Raw genomic sequence first — 15845 nt, 5'->3', positions numbered from 1 at the left:
ATAGTGATTGAAAGTTTTACTGGGTATAGTAGTTGGGCTGAAATCTCTGATCTCATAGGGTCTGTGAGACCCCTGCCCAGGCCCTTCTAGCTTTTGTAACCTGATGAGAAATTGGGTATAATTCTTCTAGGCCTGCCTTTATATATTACTTGGCTCTTTCTCATTACTTTCTTTGTTCTGTATATTTAGTGTTTTGATTATTATGTGGTGGGAGGGTTTTCTTTTCTAGTCCAATCTATTTGGTATTCTGTAAGTTTCTTGTACCTTTATAGGCATTTCTTTCTTTAGGTTAAGGAAATTTTCTTCTATTATTTTGTTGAAGATGTTTTCTGGGACTTTGAACTGGGAATCTTCTATTTCTAATATTTTTAGGATTGGTCTTTTCATAGTGTCCCAAAGTGAGGGAGGGGTACAGTGTGACAAACGACAGACACATGGCAACAAAACACACGTTTGTTAAAGCATCTTTATTACACAGTACCTCATATACTAGGTGTTTCCTCACTCTTCAGCTCCATTTGTAGAAAGCCGATTCTTTCTTTACAAATCCCACTATTTATATTAAGTTGTATTATTCCTTGAAATGTGTGCATACTATGGATTTGCCTTCAACTCCAATTTGTTTGCATTGTCTGAATCAGTATGATTCATTTTTCTCGGCACTATAGTGGTTCTTCCAGGAATGGAAAAAATAGTAAAAACTGTGGGTCTCCCAGATTCACAAACAAGATCACATGAAGTTGACATTCCTGGAGGTTGACATTCAGCTTCCTTGACATTCAGCCTCCTTCTTGCTCTGACATTGTAACACAAGGAAGTGCTATCTTCTCCATCTCCTTAGAGCCACATTCTCTCTCTTTCTCTCTCACTCTCTCTCTCCCTTTTCCCATCTCCCTTTCTACTTCCCCTCTTTCCCAGTTCCCCTCCTATGTAATTTACCCCCATCCTTTCTTTCAACTTTCTGTTCTTTCTTAACTCCCAACCTGCCTTCCTCATGATTTGCTGTTCAAAATGGTCTTGGAGTACAGTTGTGAAGTGTTACTAATGTTCTCATTCTCAAAATGATTAGAAAATTCCAAAACATGCTAATGACTTCATTCAGACATGAATCACAATGCTATTGGTTGTAAATTCAATTAGGAAGAGGTAACAATAATGTTAAATAAGGTGTTTTTCAATAGAAATATACATTAAATAAAATTAAGTATTAGTCCCTTTTGAAAATGGTGTGCCAAGTAGAAATCTGACCCCGTGTTTCCTCTGGGAGCCACGCTTTAGAATCTGCTAACTTTCCAGTTATAGACATTTTATGGATTATAACTACAGTTTCAGTGTCTCTTATAATACGGTGTTTACTGAAGTAGATTTCCTACCCTTGAATTAAAATTTCATTATGTTGTAGCTTTACTGGCTCTATCAAGCTTTTTCCAGGATTTACACATCCTTTACAAACCACCGTATTAGCTTTCTGTTTCTGCTTTAAAGAATTACTACAAAATTAGTTGCTTAAATATGAAATTTTATGATTTACAGCTTAAAGTTCGAAGTCCAAAATGGGATTTCATTAGGTAATAAAATTGTTATCAGGATGCTTTCCTTCTAAATCCTTACCTTGCCTTTTCTGGGTCCATGACTAATGCCCTACATCTCTGCAATCCTCTTTCTACCAACAAATATTCTCTAATTCTCTTTCCTTAACATTTGTAATTGAACATGTAGCTTCTAGCCCTATAAATTATTTATCTCTCCTGGTCATGTAAGTATAGTACCTCTCTAAAATAGAAGATTCTTTTCTTCCTTCACTGCAAGAATTGCTAAATAAAGCAAATTGGAGACAGCACAATGCTCCTCTCTCTGTGATGAGTTTTCTTTTGTCTTATTTTTCTATTCTCATTTATAGTCCCAAGATCCAAGCCAAACCATTTGTATGCCCAGAGAAGTATTTGTACAGAAGATGACAGAGACTGTGGGTTGGGGCACAAAAGAAGAATATGGAGAACTCTTTGACAAAGTGGATGTGTCCCAGGATGGCTTCATTGACTGGGACAAGCTGACTTCATTTATACTGTTATCACTTTCTGAGAGAGATGAACGAGCAAAGGCAACAGTCATTCCCCAATGGAAGGACCTTGAATTCCTCCTAGGAAAACACAAGGACACCATTCAGAAAATAGTTTTCTTAAAAAGTTCAAGTCGTTACTTAACTATTAGCAAAGAAGGCTTACTAGGAATCTGGGGAGAGAACTTGAAGTTGCAAGAAACACTTCCTATCACTTCAGATGCTATCAAACTCAAACACCTGTGGGTGACAGGTTTGGTTTCTCTGGAAAATGTTAACAAGGTACAAAATGTTTATAAATACACTTGATAGTTGTGAAACAGACTAGAAAATGATGGGGCAGAACCTCTGGCTAGTATCAAATACAACATCAGCAGTGACAGAGAGCCACATTCACCTTTGGTGCCTGAGAAGTATTTGCTTTCCAAAGCTTTCTCTTGGGTGTCTTAACATGATATTGCAAACAGTGACTCATATATTTTTCACTTTGTATAATTAACTGACAATGTTAGAGATGAAGGATGGTGGTGGATGTAGGATTAAAATATGAAAGAAAGGGTGCTCAAATGACTTTGGTAATTAAAATGCTTTGTTTTGGATTTATTTATTTATTTATTTATTTATTTATTTATTTATTTATTTTTGGCTAGAGTCCAGTGCTAGAATTTGTTATGCATACATTTTTAACACTGATAAGGGCTCTCAGAGAACTATGTCTCATTTAGAAATTTGGTGTGTATGCTTGCTTTGTATATCAATTTCACTATATCCACCATTAATATCCTTTGATTTTCTATTTGGCTACTCTAGATAGCAGTAGCTTTTACAAGCAAAGAGATTTGTTTCTATGATCTACTATCCAAAGAAGAATTTCCTTGTCAATACAAACTCCAAGGCCTTCAAGGAGCTCCCATATGCATGGATTATTGGTATGATCCTTTTGATCCAAAAGACTCCATCCTTTCATTTGGGGATATAACTGGAAAGGTAAGTAAAAGGAAGATATGAGTGCACAATAAGGATATCATCTTCAAACTGTAGCTCAAAGTAAAAATTCAAATGCCTTGAGTATAACTGTCTGCCCCACGCTATTGTCTCGCCAGGAAGAACACGCGGGGACACACGAATCCTTCTGCAGCTTAAACGTTTATTGAATCTTAAAGAGAGGGGGGCCCGGGGCGCCAGCATGGCGTGGCTTATATACACCCTAGCGCGGTGCATCCACACCTGATTGGTCACTTACCCATGATCTCATTAGGCACGCCCAGGAGTGGGCAAAGACCTGGCACGAAGGCACTCTTGCACATGCGTACACAGTTAACTTCCTAAAAGGAAGTCGGCTGGCGCGGCGGAGGCCAGCGCCATCTTGTAATGGCAAAAGCTATCCCGGCTTTCCACGTGGGGCGCAGTGGAAGCCAGCGCCATCTTGTGGTGGCGAATCTTATTGCGGCTCTCCACAACTGTCTATGTTGTAAATTTTCAGGCTATACTAATTGAACATGGAAGACATGGGTTCTAACACAATTCCACCATTTACTTTGAAGTTTATATCTTCATTATGGTCTCCTGTTCTGTGTGTAGTTATATTTTTAATTTAAAAACTTAAAAATGTAACATTATAAAATGTTTAATACATTTGATCCCAATCTTAGTAAATATTTACCATGAATGTATGAACTTACTTCTCACTGGCCTTTCAAATTAATTGTTTTGATTTGTGGGATTTCCACTGTCAGAGAGATAAGAGAGTATTCAAATTTTGTATCACTTAACAAAGGAATAGGGATATGAAAGACAGTAAAATTGAACCTGTGACACTGGATACAGTCATTTCTCCTCCTACCAAAGTGATCTTTAATAAAAGAAGTCATTACTTACTCAATGACACTGGAGTGTGCCAGACAGTGAAGAGGCTTGAGGAATCAATTCTCTTTCATGGCTGTGAAAGCTTCTATTCTTCCCGTTTTCAATGACAAGTCCTTATTAAAATAAAAGGCAATGCTTGGAAACCACTCTGTGAACTGTATTGTGGTTCTCCTACTGTCACTGATTATATACTTTAAGTAATACTGAAGAAAATCTTCCTCACTCATGAACCATTCCTTGTTAATCTTGGAGTACATAGAACTGTTGAACAACACTTACTCTGCCTGTGTTTGTTTCTCGTTTGATGACCCAAGGTTCAAGCAATTGCTTTCACAGCAGCAGTAATTTCCCTCTTTGAACGACCTGCTAATGCATGTGATGATGAAGAAGCCACCATGACCATTGACTGGGCAGAGCTGGTCTCTGGATGTCACAAGTGTTGTCACGTGTTACAGCACACAACTCATCATGGAAACTGGGTCAGGCAAGGTACAGAGTTTGAATGGTAGCAGGAGGAAAGAGCCATTTTCACCTTCTACATTTATTTTTTTAATGAAAGTTTTACCCACAGAATGTTTAAATCTGGAAACCAATAATTGGTTCTCTGGAGGTTTTGGAATAGATTCACTTTATCCCCTGAGTGCCGGCTGGAATTACTTCATTTTCTTCTAAAATGTATGTTTCATTCAATTAATACAGGTGAACTATGCACTCAGAAGTCTTAGAAGACAAAAGATAATTGTCATAATATCTATTGAGCTTCAAGTTCACTTTGATACTAGCCTGTGTCAGTCATTCACACAGTGTCTAGTGAAAGGATTAAGGAATTCTTCAAAAGTGCTTCTTTATGTGTGTGTGTGTGTGTGTGTGTGTGTGTGTGTGTGTTTATGAGAAATATTAGTGCTGCATTCACAATGTAATTTTCTTTCTGCTTTGTTTTTAATTAATTTTACTGACACTCTGTTTCGTATATTTATTAATTATTTTATTTATTTACATTTCAAATGTTGTCCCCATTCCCAGTCTCCTCTCTGCAGCAACTGCCCCCCCAAGCCAATCCTCCCACCCATTTGCCTCTAAGAGGATGCTCCCCCACCCACCCACTCACTCCCACCTCACCCATCTTTCATTCCCCTATTCTGGGGCAATATGCTTACACAGGACTAAGGGCATTGATGACAGGTAAGGCCATCCTCAGCTACATTACAGCTGGAGGCATGGACCCATCCATGTGTACTCTGGTTGGTGGTATAGTGGTATAGTGGTGGTCCAGTTAGTTGATACTGTTTTTCCTATGGGATTGCAGTTCATTTCACTTCCTTTAGGTCCTTCTTCTAACTCTTCCATTGTGGTCCCAGAGCTCACTCAGATAGTTGGTTGTATCTGTATCTGTCTTAGTCAGATGCAGGAGGAGACTCTCCTTTGACAACCACACTAGGCTCTTGTCTGGGAGCACTTCTTGGCATCGGAAATAGTGTCAAGGTTTGGTGTCTGCAGATGGGACAGATCACAAGGTGGGGTAGTCTTTGGATGGCCTTTCCTTCAGTTTATGCTCCATTTTTGTCATGTTTCCTTTAGACAAAAATAATTTTGGGTTAAAATTTTTGAGATGGGTGGGTAGCCCCATCCCTCTAATGGGGGCTATGTCTTTCTACTAGAAGTGGTCTCTTCAGGTTCTCTCTCCCCTCCGTTGGGAATTTTGTCTAATGTCATCCCCATTGAGTCCTGGGAACCTCTTGCTTCCCTGGTATCTGGGACTTTCTAGTGGTTTTACAGTTTCCCACTCCCAGTGCTACGTATTTCTATTCATTCCCCTGACCCTTCACACATTTTTCCTTTCTCTTCCCATACCTCTTGTCTATTCCCCTTTTTCCCTCCTCTCTCTCTCTCTCTCTCTCTCTCTCTCTCTCTCTCTCTCTCTCTCTCTCTCTTTCTCTCAGGTCCCTCCCTCTATCTACCTCCCATGATATTTGGTTCCCTTTTCTAAGTAGGATTGAAGCATCCACACTTTGGTCTTCTTCTTCTTTAGTTTCATATGATCTCTGAGTTGTATCATTGGCATTCTGAGCTTTTGGCCTAATATTCACTTATTAGTGAGTACATACCATGTGTGCCTTTTGGGTCCGGGTTACCTCACTCAGGATGATATCCTAGTTCCATCCATTTGCATACAAAATTTATGAGGTCATTGTTTGTAATACCTAAGTAGTACACCATTCTGTAAATGTACCATATTTCCTGTATCCATCCTTCCCCTGAGGGACATCTGGGTTGCTTCAAGCTTTGGGCTCTTATAAATAAGGTTGCTATGAACATAATGGAGCATGTGTCCTTGATATATATTGGAGCATCTTTTGGGTATATGCCCAGTAGTGGTATAGCTGGATCTTCAGGTAGAACTATTTCCAATGTTCTCAGGAACAGCCAGATTGATTTTCAAAGTGATTGTACCAGCTTGCAATCCCACTAGCAATGGAGGAGTGTTCCTTTTTCTTCACTTCCTCACTAGCATCTGGTGTTGTCTGAGCTTTTGATCTTAGCCATTCTTACTGGTGTGAGGTGAAATTTCAGAGTCGTTTTGATTTGCATGTCCTTGATGACTTAGGATATTGAACATTTCTTTAGGTCCTTCTCGGCCTTTTGAGATTCCCCAGTTGAGAATTCTTTGCTTAACTCTGTACCCCATTTTTAATATGGTTACCTGGTACTCTGGAGTCCAACTTCTTGAGTTATTTGTATATTTTGGATGTTAGCCCTCTTTTGGTAAAGATCTTTTCCCAATCTCTTGGTTGTCACTTTGTCTGCACTGTCTGACAGTGTCCTTTGCCTTGCAGAAGCTTTTCTTTTCTTTTTTCTTTTTTGTTAGTATTTTTTCTTTTATTGGGTATTTTCTTTATTTACATTTCAAATGTTATCCCTTTTCCTGGTTTTCCCTTAGTTACCCCATCCACCCCCCTCCCCCTGCTTCTATGAGGGTGCTCACCCACCCACCCACCTACTCCCTCCTGCCTTCCTGCCCTGGCATTTCCCTGCACTGGGGCATCTAGCCTTCACAGGACCAAGGGCCTCTCCTTCCCTTTCCCTTGATTCCCAACAAAGCTATCCTTTGCTATATATGCAGCTGGAGACATCAGTCACTTCATGTGTACTCTTTTGGTGCTTTAGTTCCTTGGAGCTGTAGAGTATCTGGTTGGTTGATATTGTTGTTCTTCCTATGGGGTTACAAACTCCTTCAGCTCCTTCAGTTCTTTGCCTAACTCATACATTGGGGACCCCATTCTCAATCTAATGTTTGACTGTGAGCATCTGCTTCTGTATTTGTCAGGCTATGGCAGAATCTGTCAGGTGACAGATATATCAGGCGCTATCAGCATGCATTTCTTGTCATCTGCAATAGTGTCTGGATTTAGTGACTGTATGTGGGATGGATCCCCAGACGGGGCAGTCTCTGGATGTCCTTTCTTTCAGTCTCTGCTCCAAAAGATGCTCCAACATATAAAAAGGACACATGCTCCATTATGTTCATAGCAGCCTTATTTATAATAGCCAAAAGCTGGAAAGAACCCAGATGTCCTTCAACAGAGGAATGGATACAGAAAATGTGGTACATTTACACAGTGGAGAACTACTCAGCTATTAAAAACAATAACTTCATGAAGAACACACATGATATGCTCTCACTGATAAGTGGATATTAGCCCAATTGTATCGGCATGCCCAAGTTACAGACGCTTTTCAATTTTATGAGATCCCATTTGTCAATTGTTGATCTTAGAGCCAGAGCCATTGGCCTTCTGTTCAGGAAATTTTCCCCTGTGGTGATGTGTTCCAGGCTCTTTCCCATTTTTCATTCTACTAGATTCAACATATCTTGTTTTATGTGGAAGTCCTGGATCCCCTTGGACTTGAGCTTTATACAAGGAGATGAAAATGGACCAATTTGCATTCTTCTTCATGCAGACTGACTGACAATTGAATTATCTATGCATATTTTACATTTTTGAAGATTTGTTTTATCAGAAAGGTCACTCTAAATTCACATTTTTTTCCTTTGCTTCTTTCTTTAGAGTAAGTTTTATTATACAGCACAAGCTTATATTGGACATGTGATTCTTCTTCCTCTGCCTCCAAATTATAAAGTTCTCTCTGTCTTTCTGTTTGTCCCTGTATTTGCCCTCCCTCTCTTCCCCCCTCTTCTTACCTCCTTCCATACTTTTCCTCCTTCCTCTCTCCCTCTTGATATAATGTATGAGTTCTTCCTGTCTAGAATGCATGAGTAGCAGCTCTATGTAATAGGTTTATTTTATAACTCAGTGTCTAGAGTGCTGGCATTTTCTTTCTTTCTTTTTTTTTATTAACTTGAGTAATTCTTATTTACTTTCGAATGTTATTCCCTTTCCCGGTTTCCAGGCAAACATCCCCCTAACCCCTCCCCCCTCTATATGGGTGATCCCCTCCCCATTTTCCCCCCATTACCGCCCTCCCTCCAACAATTACGTACACTGGGGGTTCAGTCTTGGCAGGACCAAGGGCTTCCCCTTCCACTGGTGCTCTTACTAGGCTATTCATTGCTACCTATGTGGTTGGAGCCCAGGGTCAGTCCATGTACAGTCTTTGGGTAGTGGCTTAGTCCCTGGAAGCTCTGGTTGCTTGGCATTGCTGTTCATAAGGGGTCTCGAGCCCCTTCAAGCTCTTCCAGTTCTTTCTCTGATTCCTTCAACGGGGGTTCTATTCTCAGTTCAGTGGTGTGCTGCTGGCATTCGCCTCTGTATTTGCTGTATTCTGGCTGTGTCTCTCAGGAGAGATCTACATCCGGCTCCTGTCGGCCTGCACTTCTTTGCTTCATCCATCTTATCTAGTTGGGTGGCTGTATATGTATGGGCCACATGTGGGGCAGGCTCTGAATGGGTGTTCCTTCTGCATCTGTTTTAAGCTTTGCCTTCCTATTCCCTGCCAAGGGTATTCTTGTTCCCCTTCTAAAGAAGGAGGGAAGCATTCACATTTTGATCATCTGTCTTGAGTTTCATGTGTTCTGTGCACCTAGGGCAATTCAAGCATTTGGGCGAATAGTCACTTATCAACGAGTGCATACCGTGTGTGTTTTTCTGTGATTGGGTTACCTCACTCAGGATGATATTTTCCAGTTCCATCCATTTGCCTATGAATTTCATAAAGTCATTGTTTTTGATAGCTGAGTAATATTCCATTGTGTAGATGTACCACATTTTCTGTATCCATTCCTCTGTTGAAGGGCATCTGGGTTCTTCCCAGCTTCTGGTATTATAAATAAGGCTGCTATGAAAAGAGTGGAGCATGTGTCTTTTTTATATGCTGGGGCATCTTTTGGGTATATGCCTAAGACAGTTATAGCTGGGTCCTCAGGTAGTTCAATGTCCAATTTTCTGAGGAACCTCCAGACTGATTTCCAGAATGGTTGTACCAGTCTGCAATCCCACCAACAATGGAGGAGTGTTCCTCTTTCTCCACATCCTCGCCAGCATTTGCTGTCACTTGAGTTTTTGATCTTAGCCATTCTCACTGGTGTGAGGTGAAATCTCAGGGTTGTTTTGATTTGCATTTCCCTTATGACTAAAGATGTAGAACATTTCTTTAGGTGTTTCTCAGCCATTCGGCATTCCTCAGCTGTGAATTCTTTGTTTAGCTCTGAACTCCATTTTTTAATAGAGTTATTTGACTCCCTGCGGTCTAACTTCTTGAGTTCTTTGTATATTTTGGATATAAGCCCTCTATCTGTTGTAGGATTGGTAAAGATCTTTTCCCAATCTGTTGGTTGCCGTTTTGTCCTAACGACAGTGTCCTTTGCTTTAAAGAAGCAGTTTTATGAGATCCCATTTGTCTATTCCTGATCTTAGAGCATAAGCCATTGGTGTTTTGTTCAGGAAATTTTCTCCAGTGCCCTTGTGTTCGAGTTGGTTCCCCATTTTTTCTTCTATTAGTTTGAGTGTATCTGGTTTGATGCGGAGGTCCTTGATCCACTTGGACTTAAGCTTTGTACAGGTTGATAAACATGGATCAATCTGCATTCTTCTACATGTTGACCTCCAGTTGAACCAGCACCATTTGCTGAAAATGCTATCTTTTTTTCCATTGGATAGTTTTGGCTCCTTTGTCAAAAATCAAGTGACCATAGGGGTGTGGGTTCATTTCTGGGTCTTCAATTCTATTGCATTGGTCTATCTGTCTGTCTCTGCACCAATACCATGCAGTTTTTATCACTATTGCTCTGTAATACTGCTTGAGTTCAGGGATAGTGATTCCCCGTGAAGTCCTTTTATTGTTGAGGATAGTTTTAGCTATCCTGTGTTTTTTTTATTCCAGATGAATTTGTAAATTGTTCTGTCTAACTCTTTGCAGAATTGGATTGCTATTTTGATGGGGATTGCATTGCATTGAATCGCATTTGGTAAAATGGCCATTTTTATTATATTAATCCTGCCAGTCCATGAGCATGGGAGATCTTTCCATCTTCTGAGGTCTTCTTCAATTTCTCTCTTCAGAAGCTTGAAGTTCTTATTGTACAGATCTTTTATTTGCTTGGTTAAAGTCATACTGAGGTACTTTATATTATTTGGGACTATTATGAAGGGTGTCCTTACCCTAATTTCTTTCTCGGCTTGCTACTCTTTTGTAACAAGAGGGCTACTGATTTATTTGAGTTAATTTTATACCCAGCCACTTTGCTGAAGGTGTTTATCAGATTCAATAGTTCTCTGGTGGAACTTTTGGGATCACTTACATATCCTATCATAGCATCTGCAAATAGTGATATTTTGACTTCTTTTCCAATCTGGACCCCCTTCATCTCCTTTTGTTGTCTGTTTGCTCTGGCTAGAACTTCAAGAACTATATTGAATAAGTAGGGAGAGAGTGGGCAGCCTTGTCTAGTCCTTGATTTCAGTGGGATTGCTTCAAGTTTTTCTCCATTTAGTTTAGTGTTAGCGATTGGTTTGCTGTATATGTCTTTTACTATGTTTAGGTATAGGCCTTGAATTTCTATTCTTTCCAGGACTTTTATCATGAAGGGGTGTTGAATTTTGTCAAATGCTTTCTCAGCATCTAATGAAATGATCATGTGGTTTTGTTCTTTCAGTTTGTTTATATAATAGATCACGTTGATGGTTTTCCGTATATTAAACCATCCCTGCATGCCTGGGATGAAGCCTACTTGATCATGGTAGATGATTGTTTTGATGTGTTCTTGGATTCGGTTTGCCAGAATTTTATTGAGTATTTTTGCATCGATATTCATAAGGGAAATTGGTCTGAAGTTCTCTTTCTTTGTTGTGTCTTTGTGTGGTTTAGGTATAAGAGTAATTGTGGCTTCATAGAAGGAATTCGGTAGTGCTCCATCTGTTTCAATTTTGTGGAATAGGTTGGATAATATTGGTATGAGGTCTTCCATGAAGGTATGATAGAATTCTGCACTAAACCTGTCTGTACCTGTGCTCTTTTTAGTTGGGACACCTTTAATGACTGCTTTTATTTCGTTAGGAGTTATGGGGTTGTTTAACTGTTTTATCTGTTCCTGATTTAGCTTCGGTACCTGGTATCTGTCTAGGAAATTGTCCATTTCTTGCAGATTTTCCAGTTTTTTTGAATATAGGTTTTTGTAGTAGGATCTGATGATTTTTTGAATTTCCTCTGTTTCTGTGCTTCTGTCTCCCTTTTCATTTCTGATTTTGTTAACTTGGACACACTCTCTGTGTCCTCTCGTTAGTCTGGCTAAGGGTTTATCTATCATGTTGATTTTCTCAAAGATCCAACTTTTGGTTCTGTTGATTCTTTCTATGGTCCTTTTTGTTTCTACTTGGTTGATTTCAGCTCTGAGTTTGATTATTTCTTGCCTTCTACTCCTCCTGGGTGTATTTGCTTCTTTTTGTTCTAGAGCTTTTAGGTGTGCTGTCAAGCTGGTGACATATGCTCTCTCCTGTTTCTTTCTGCAGGCATAGAGTGCTAGCATTTTCTTAAAACGAAATCATTAATGAGTCACCAGTTTCCATAATATACTTTAATTCTAAAATCAATGAACTTGATGATTAAAGACCTAAGTGTACAATATCTGTACTGTAAAAATATTAAGGATTATGATGATTTTAATATGTTGAAATTGCTACATTAGTGAAAATTTACTTTAAACAATAGAAATCACTACTACTTTGGAAGCTCCAAAAGAGCCATGTTAGTTGACTCTGTTGACGTTCTTGTTGAGTTCTTATCTCCTCTGGGTCTTTCAATCCTTCCCAACCTCTGCCACAAGACTCTCTGAGCTCTGTATAATGTTTGACTATGGTTCTTGCATCTGTTTTACTCAGCTTCTGGGTGGTGCCTCTCAAAGGATTATTATGCTAGCTTCCTGTGGAAGCATAATAGAGTATCATTAATAGTGTCAGGGATTGGCACTTGCCCATGAGATGAGTCTCAAGTTGGGAAGTTCACTCGTTAGCTATCCTTCAGTCTCTGCTCCCTCTTTGTCCGTATACTTCTGGTAGGCAGAACAGTCTCTACCACACAAAAGTAGCAGATATTCAGCTTAGTCTTCATGTGGGTACCCCAACAACTGAAGGGTCTGGCCCTGACCCTGTTGCTTGCCTGTGGATCCTGTTGCTCTGAGTTGTCTTGTCTTGCCTATAGGATATAATCAATCCTTTGGTGACCTGATGTGCATAGTGGGATAGTACCCATGGAGACCTCTGCCTTTTCAGAAGAGAAGGAGATTGAGGAATGGGTGTGAGGGCTGGTTGAGGGGGGGAAATCCTGGAAGAGTGAGGAGCTGTAATTGGGAGGTACAGTGAATAAATTAATTGAAAACAAAAAGGGAAAAACAGCAAAAAATAAGTTAGAATGAAATTTTATTTTTAAAAATTATTTATTATTAATGAAGGATAGAATGCAAATAAGAACAAGAACAGAAATTAGCAATCTCATTGACTTGAGAAAATATAATGAAATTAATATTACTGGTCAACTTTTAACATAGTTTAAAAATGGATGGTTAAAGGCACTAACTGTTGGCTTTTCTGGCAGCTTTATGATTTTTAGATCTCATGCTGATCTTCTAATATGTGGCCCCAAATCAAGATCTATACAAGTGACCGTATAATTGTGACTTTTTTTTAGTATAAATCATATATTTAGTACCATCCTCTAGTTTTATAGAATATTTTTTGGGAAAAATAAAACTGGATGTTATCTCCTATTGTGAGAATCACAAAATTATTGTCAAATTTTTGTAAAAACAAAATAAGGATCAATGTACTGGACATGAACTGTAAGAAGCTATACAAACTACTTTTGAATTAAGTTCTATATGCCCACACATAAGTGGAAGAATAAATTATAAACACAAAGCAGTATATTTTGAAATCTACACTAGTGTATTTTTGAAATTTAGTCTATTACTTATGTTCCAATACTTTATAGTAATATAGATAAACAAGGAGAAGTAGCATGAGCCTTTTGAAAAGGTTGAAATTATATCAAGTAAGAGTTTCTGCAGATGAATGATGTTCAGACATCTTCTTCCTATTTAAGATTTACTCCAAAATCTTCTTGGAATGGGGAACAAAATATTCACCGGAGGAAATACAGAAACAAAGTGTGGAGCAGAGACTGAGGGAAAGGTCATCTAGAGACAGCCCCACCCAGGGATCCATCCCACAGACAATATTGTGGATGCTAAGAAGTGCATGCTGACAGGAGCCTGATATAGCGGTCTCCTGAGAGCCTCTGCCAAAGTCTGACAAATACAGAGGCGGTGCTCAAAGACAACTAAGGAACAGCGAACTGGGTCCATAATGGAGGTGTTAGAGAAAGGACTGAAACAGCTGAAGGGGTTTTCAACCCCATAGGAAGAACGACAATGTCACTCAACCAGACCCCACCCCCAACCCCCGCCCAGAGCTCCCAGGGACTAAACCACTAACTAAAAAATACACATGGAAGTGCCTATGGCTCCAGCCACATATATAGCAGAGGATGGCTTTATTGGGCATCATTGAGAGGATAGGTCCTTTGCCTTGTGAAGGCTCAATGCCACCACATAGGGGAAAGTCAGGGCAGCGAGATGGGTGTAGTGGGTGGATGGTTAAGGGACACTCTCATAGAGGCAGGAGGAGGGGGAAAGGGATAGGGAAACTCCAGAGGGGAAATCAGGAAAGGGAATAATATTTGAAATGCAAATAAAGAAAATACCCAATTTTTAAAAAAGGGGAAAAAAGATCTACTCCAAATTCTTCCTCAATTTCATTTAGACCTTTTAAAATCAATGTTAATAGCACAGGGACCTATACACGAGTCATTTGTCTTTTTGTCTGCTATTTGAGATTGTTCTTTAGGTCAGGGTAAATTTATTTCTTATCATATTTTTACCATATCATCCTCAGCTGTTAATAAAGGGTGAGGAGATTGTATATATGACCTAACAAATCTTATGTAAGATTCTATCTCCCCAGGGGTTGGGGATTTAGCTCAGTGGTAGAGCGCTTGCCTAGCAAGCACAAGGCCCTGGGTTCGGTCCCCAGCTCCGAAAAAAAGAAAAGGAAAAAAAAAGATTCTATCTCCCCAAATCAACTTGGAATGAGCTACAGGAAAATTTTATACATCTGTATGTGCATGCACCTATGTGCATAATGATATATGTATTATATATTATAATATATAAATATATATATGTATATGGGTTCTCTAAAAAATAGTATCAAAAGAATGTGTATACATAAACAATATATTGAGATGAACATAATATGAATTTATATAAATATCTATATATCCAATAATAGCTATTTTCACACTGAAGGGACTGAATATTGTTAGTGGTCTGATACAGGAAGTCAAATGCTTCAACAGCTTCAGGCTAGTACAGAGGACTCCTAGAGAGATGGTGGTCTTTACACCAGGGTTCCCATGTCACTGACAGATGGCAGTATAATGGCAGCAACAGATGAGACAAACTTGTCAACAGGTAGAGGAACTCACAGTGGCACATAGTGGCAAACAAAAACAAGAAAAACAAGAAGGCTTTCCTGAGATTTTCTTTTTTATATATATATCTAGTTATCATCCATATTAAGGGTGGGTATTTCCCTTTCAATTCAGATAATAAAGAACATTCCTCACAGGCCCACATAGTAATGAATCTTGGTTTAGATAATGACTCATGGATTTGGCCATTGGCAAGTAGTCTAGGTTAGTTGATGATCAATACTAAGCATCAAATATCTATCTTATCTATCTATCTATCTATCTATCTATCTATCTATCTATCTATCCATCCATCTCTCATCCATCTATCTGTCATCTACCTAATTACCTATATTTTTATCTCTGTGTCTAAATATATGTATGTGTATATTCAAATCCATCTACAGCTACTCAGGGAAATGAATCATGACTGACTGAGCTCCGGAGTGAACTTAAAGGTAGATTGGAAGCTTTCTGAGACTTTATCTCAAAATTAAATTGGAAAAAGAGGGATGGGTACATAACAAAGTGGTAGGAGGAGTTAAATAACATGCATGAGGCTCTAGTTTATGCGGCTCTAGTGTGTGTGGGTACACACACACACACACACACACACACACACACTATCTCACAGTATAGACACAGAATTTATCTCATACACCTAGACACAAAATTTTTTTCACACATATGAGTGTGTATCCACACGCACACATGCACAGATAAATAATTTAAAAATTCTTTCCCTATTTAGTTTCTAGGTTTAAAATTCACCTGCCTCTGAACGTGGAACTATTTGACTCTTAACCAATAAAACACAGATCTTCTGAGATGTAGCAACTGGTACCAGCTTAACTATAACTTTCAGTGGTTTGAAGTTCAATTGTCCTAGTGTGGAGAAAATGGAGAAAGAGGGAAATGAAGTGAAAGCAAGGAAAAATAG

At 39.1% G+C, this 15845-nt stretch overlaps 1 protein-coding gene across 14 annotated transcripts in view; it reads left to right on the top strand.

Annotated features, from left to right (window-relative positions):
* Wdr49 (WD repeat domain 49) overlaps positions 1-15845 on the top strand; it is a 209652-nt gene that overhangs the window by 48479 nt on the left and 145328 nt on the right. For 12 of the 14 annotated variants that reach the window (XM_087630728.1, XM_087630743.1, XM_087630736.1 and 9 more), the window contains 3 exon segments: positions 1901-2341; positions 2870-3046; positions 4240-4414. The exons of the other annotated variants lie outside the window; for them this stretch is intronic. In XM_087630728.1, coding sequence (XP_087486854.1) covers positions 1901-2341; positions 2870-3046; positions 4240-4414 — 793 coding nt within the window. 14 annotated transcript variants of the gene reach the window in all.

The sequence above is a fragment of the Rattus norvegicus genome, chromosome 2, assembly GCF_021556685.1.
Source record: "Rattus norvegicus strain SHRSP/BbbUtx chromosome 2, alternate assembly SHRSP_T2T, whole genome shotgun sequence".
Taxonomy (NCBI): Eukaryota; Metazoa; Chordata; class Mammalia; order Rodentia; family Muridae; genus Rattus; species Rattus norvegicus.
This window is presented reverse-complemented; position numbering and strand designations above follow the sequence as displayed.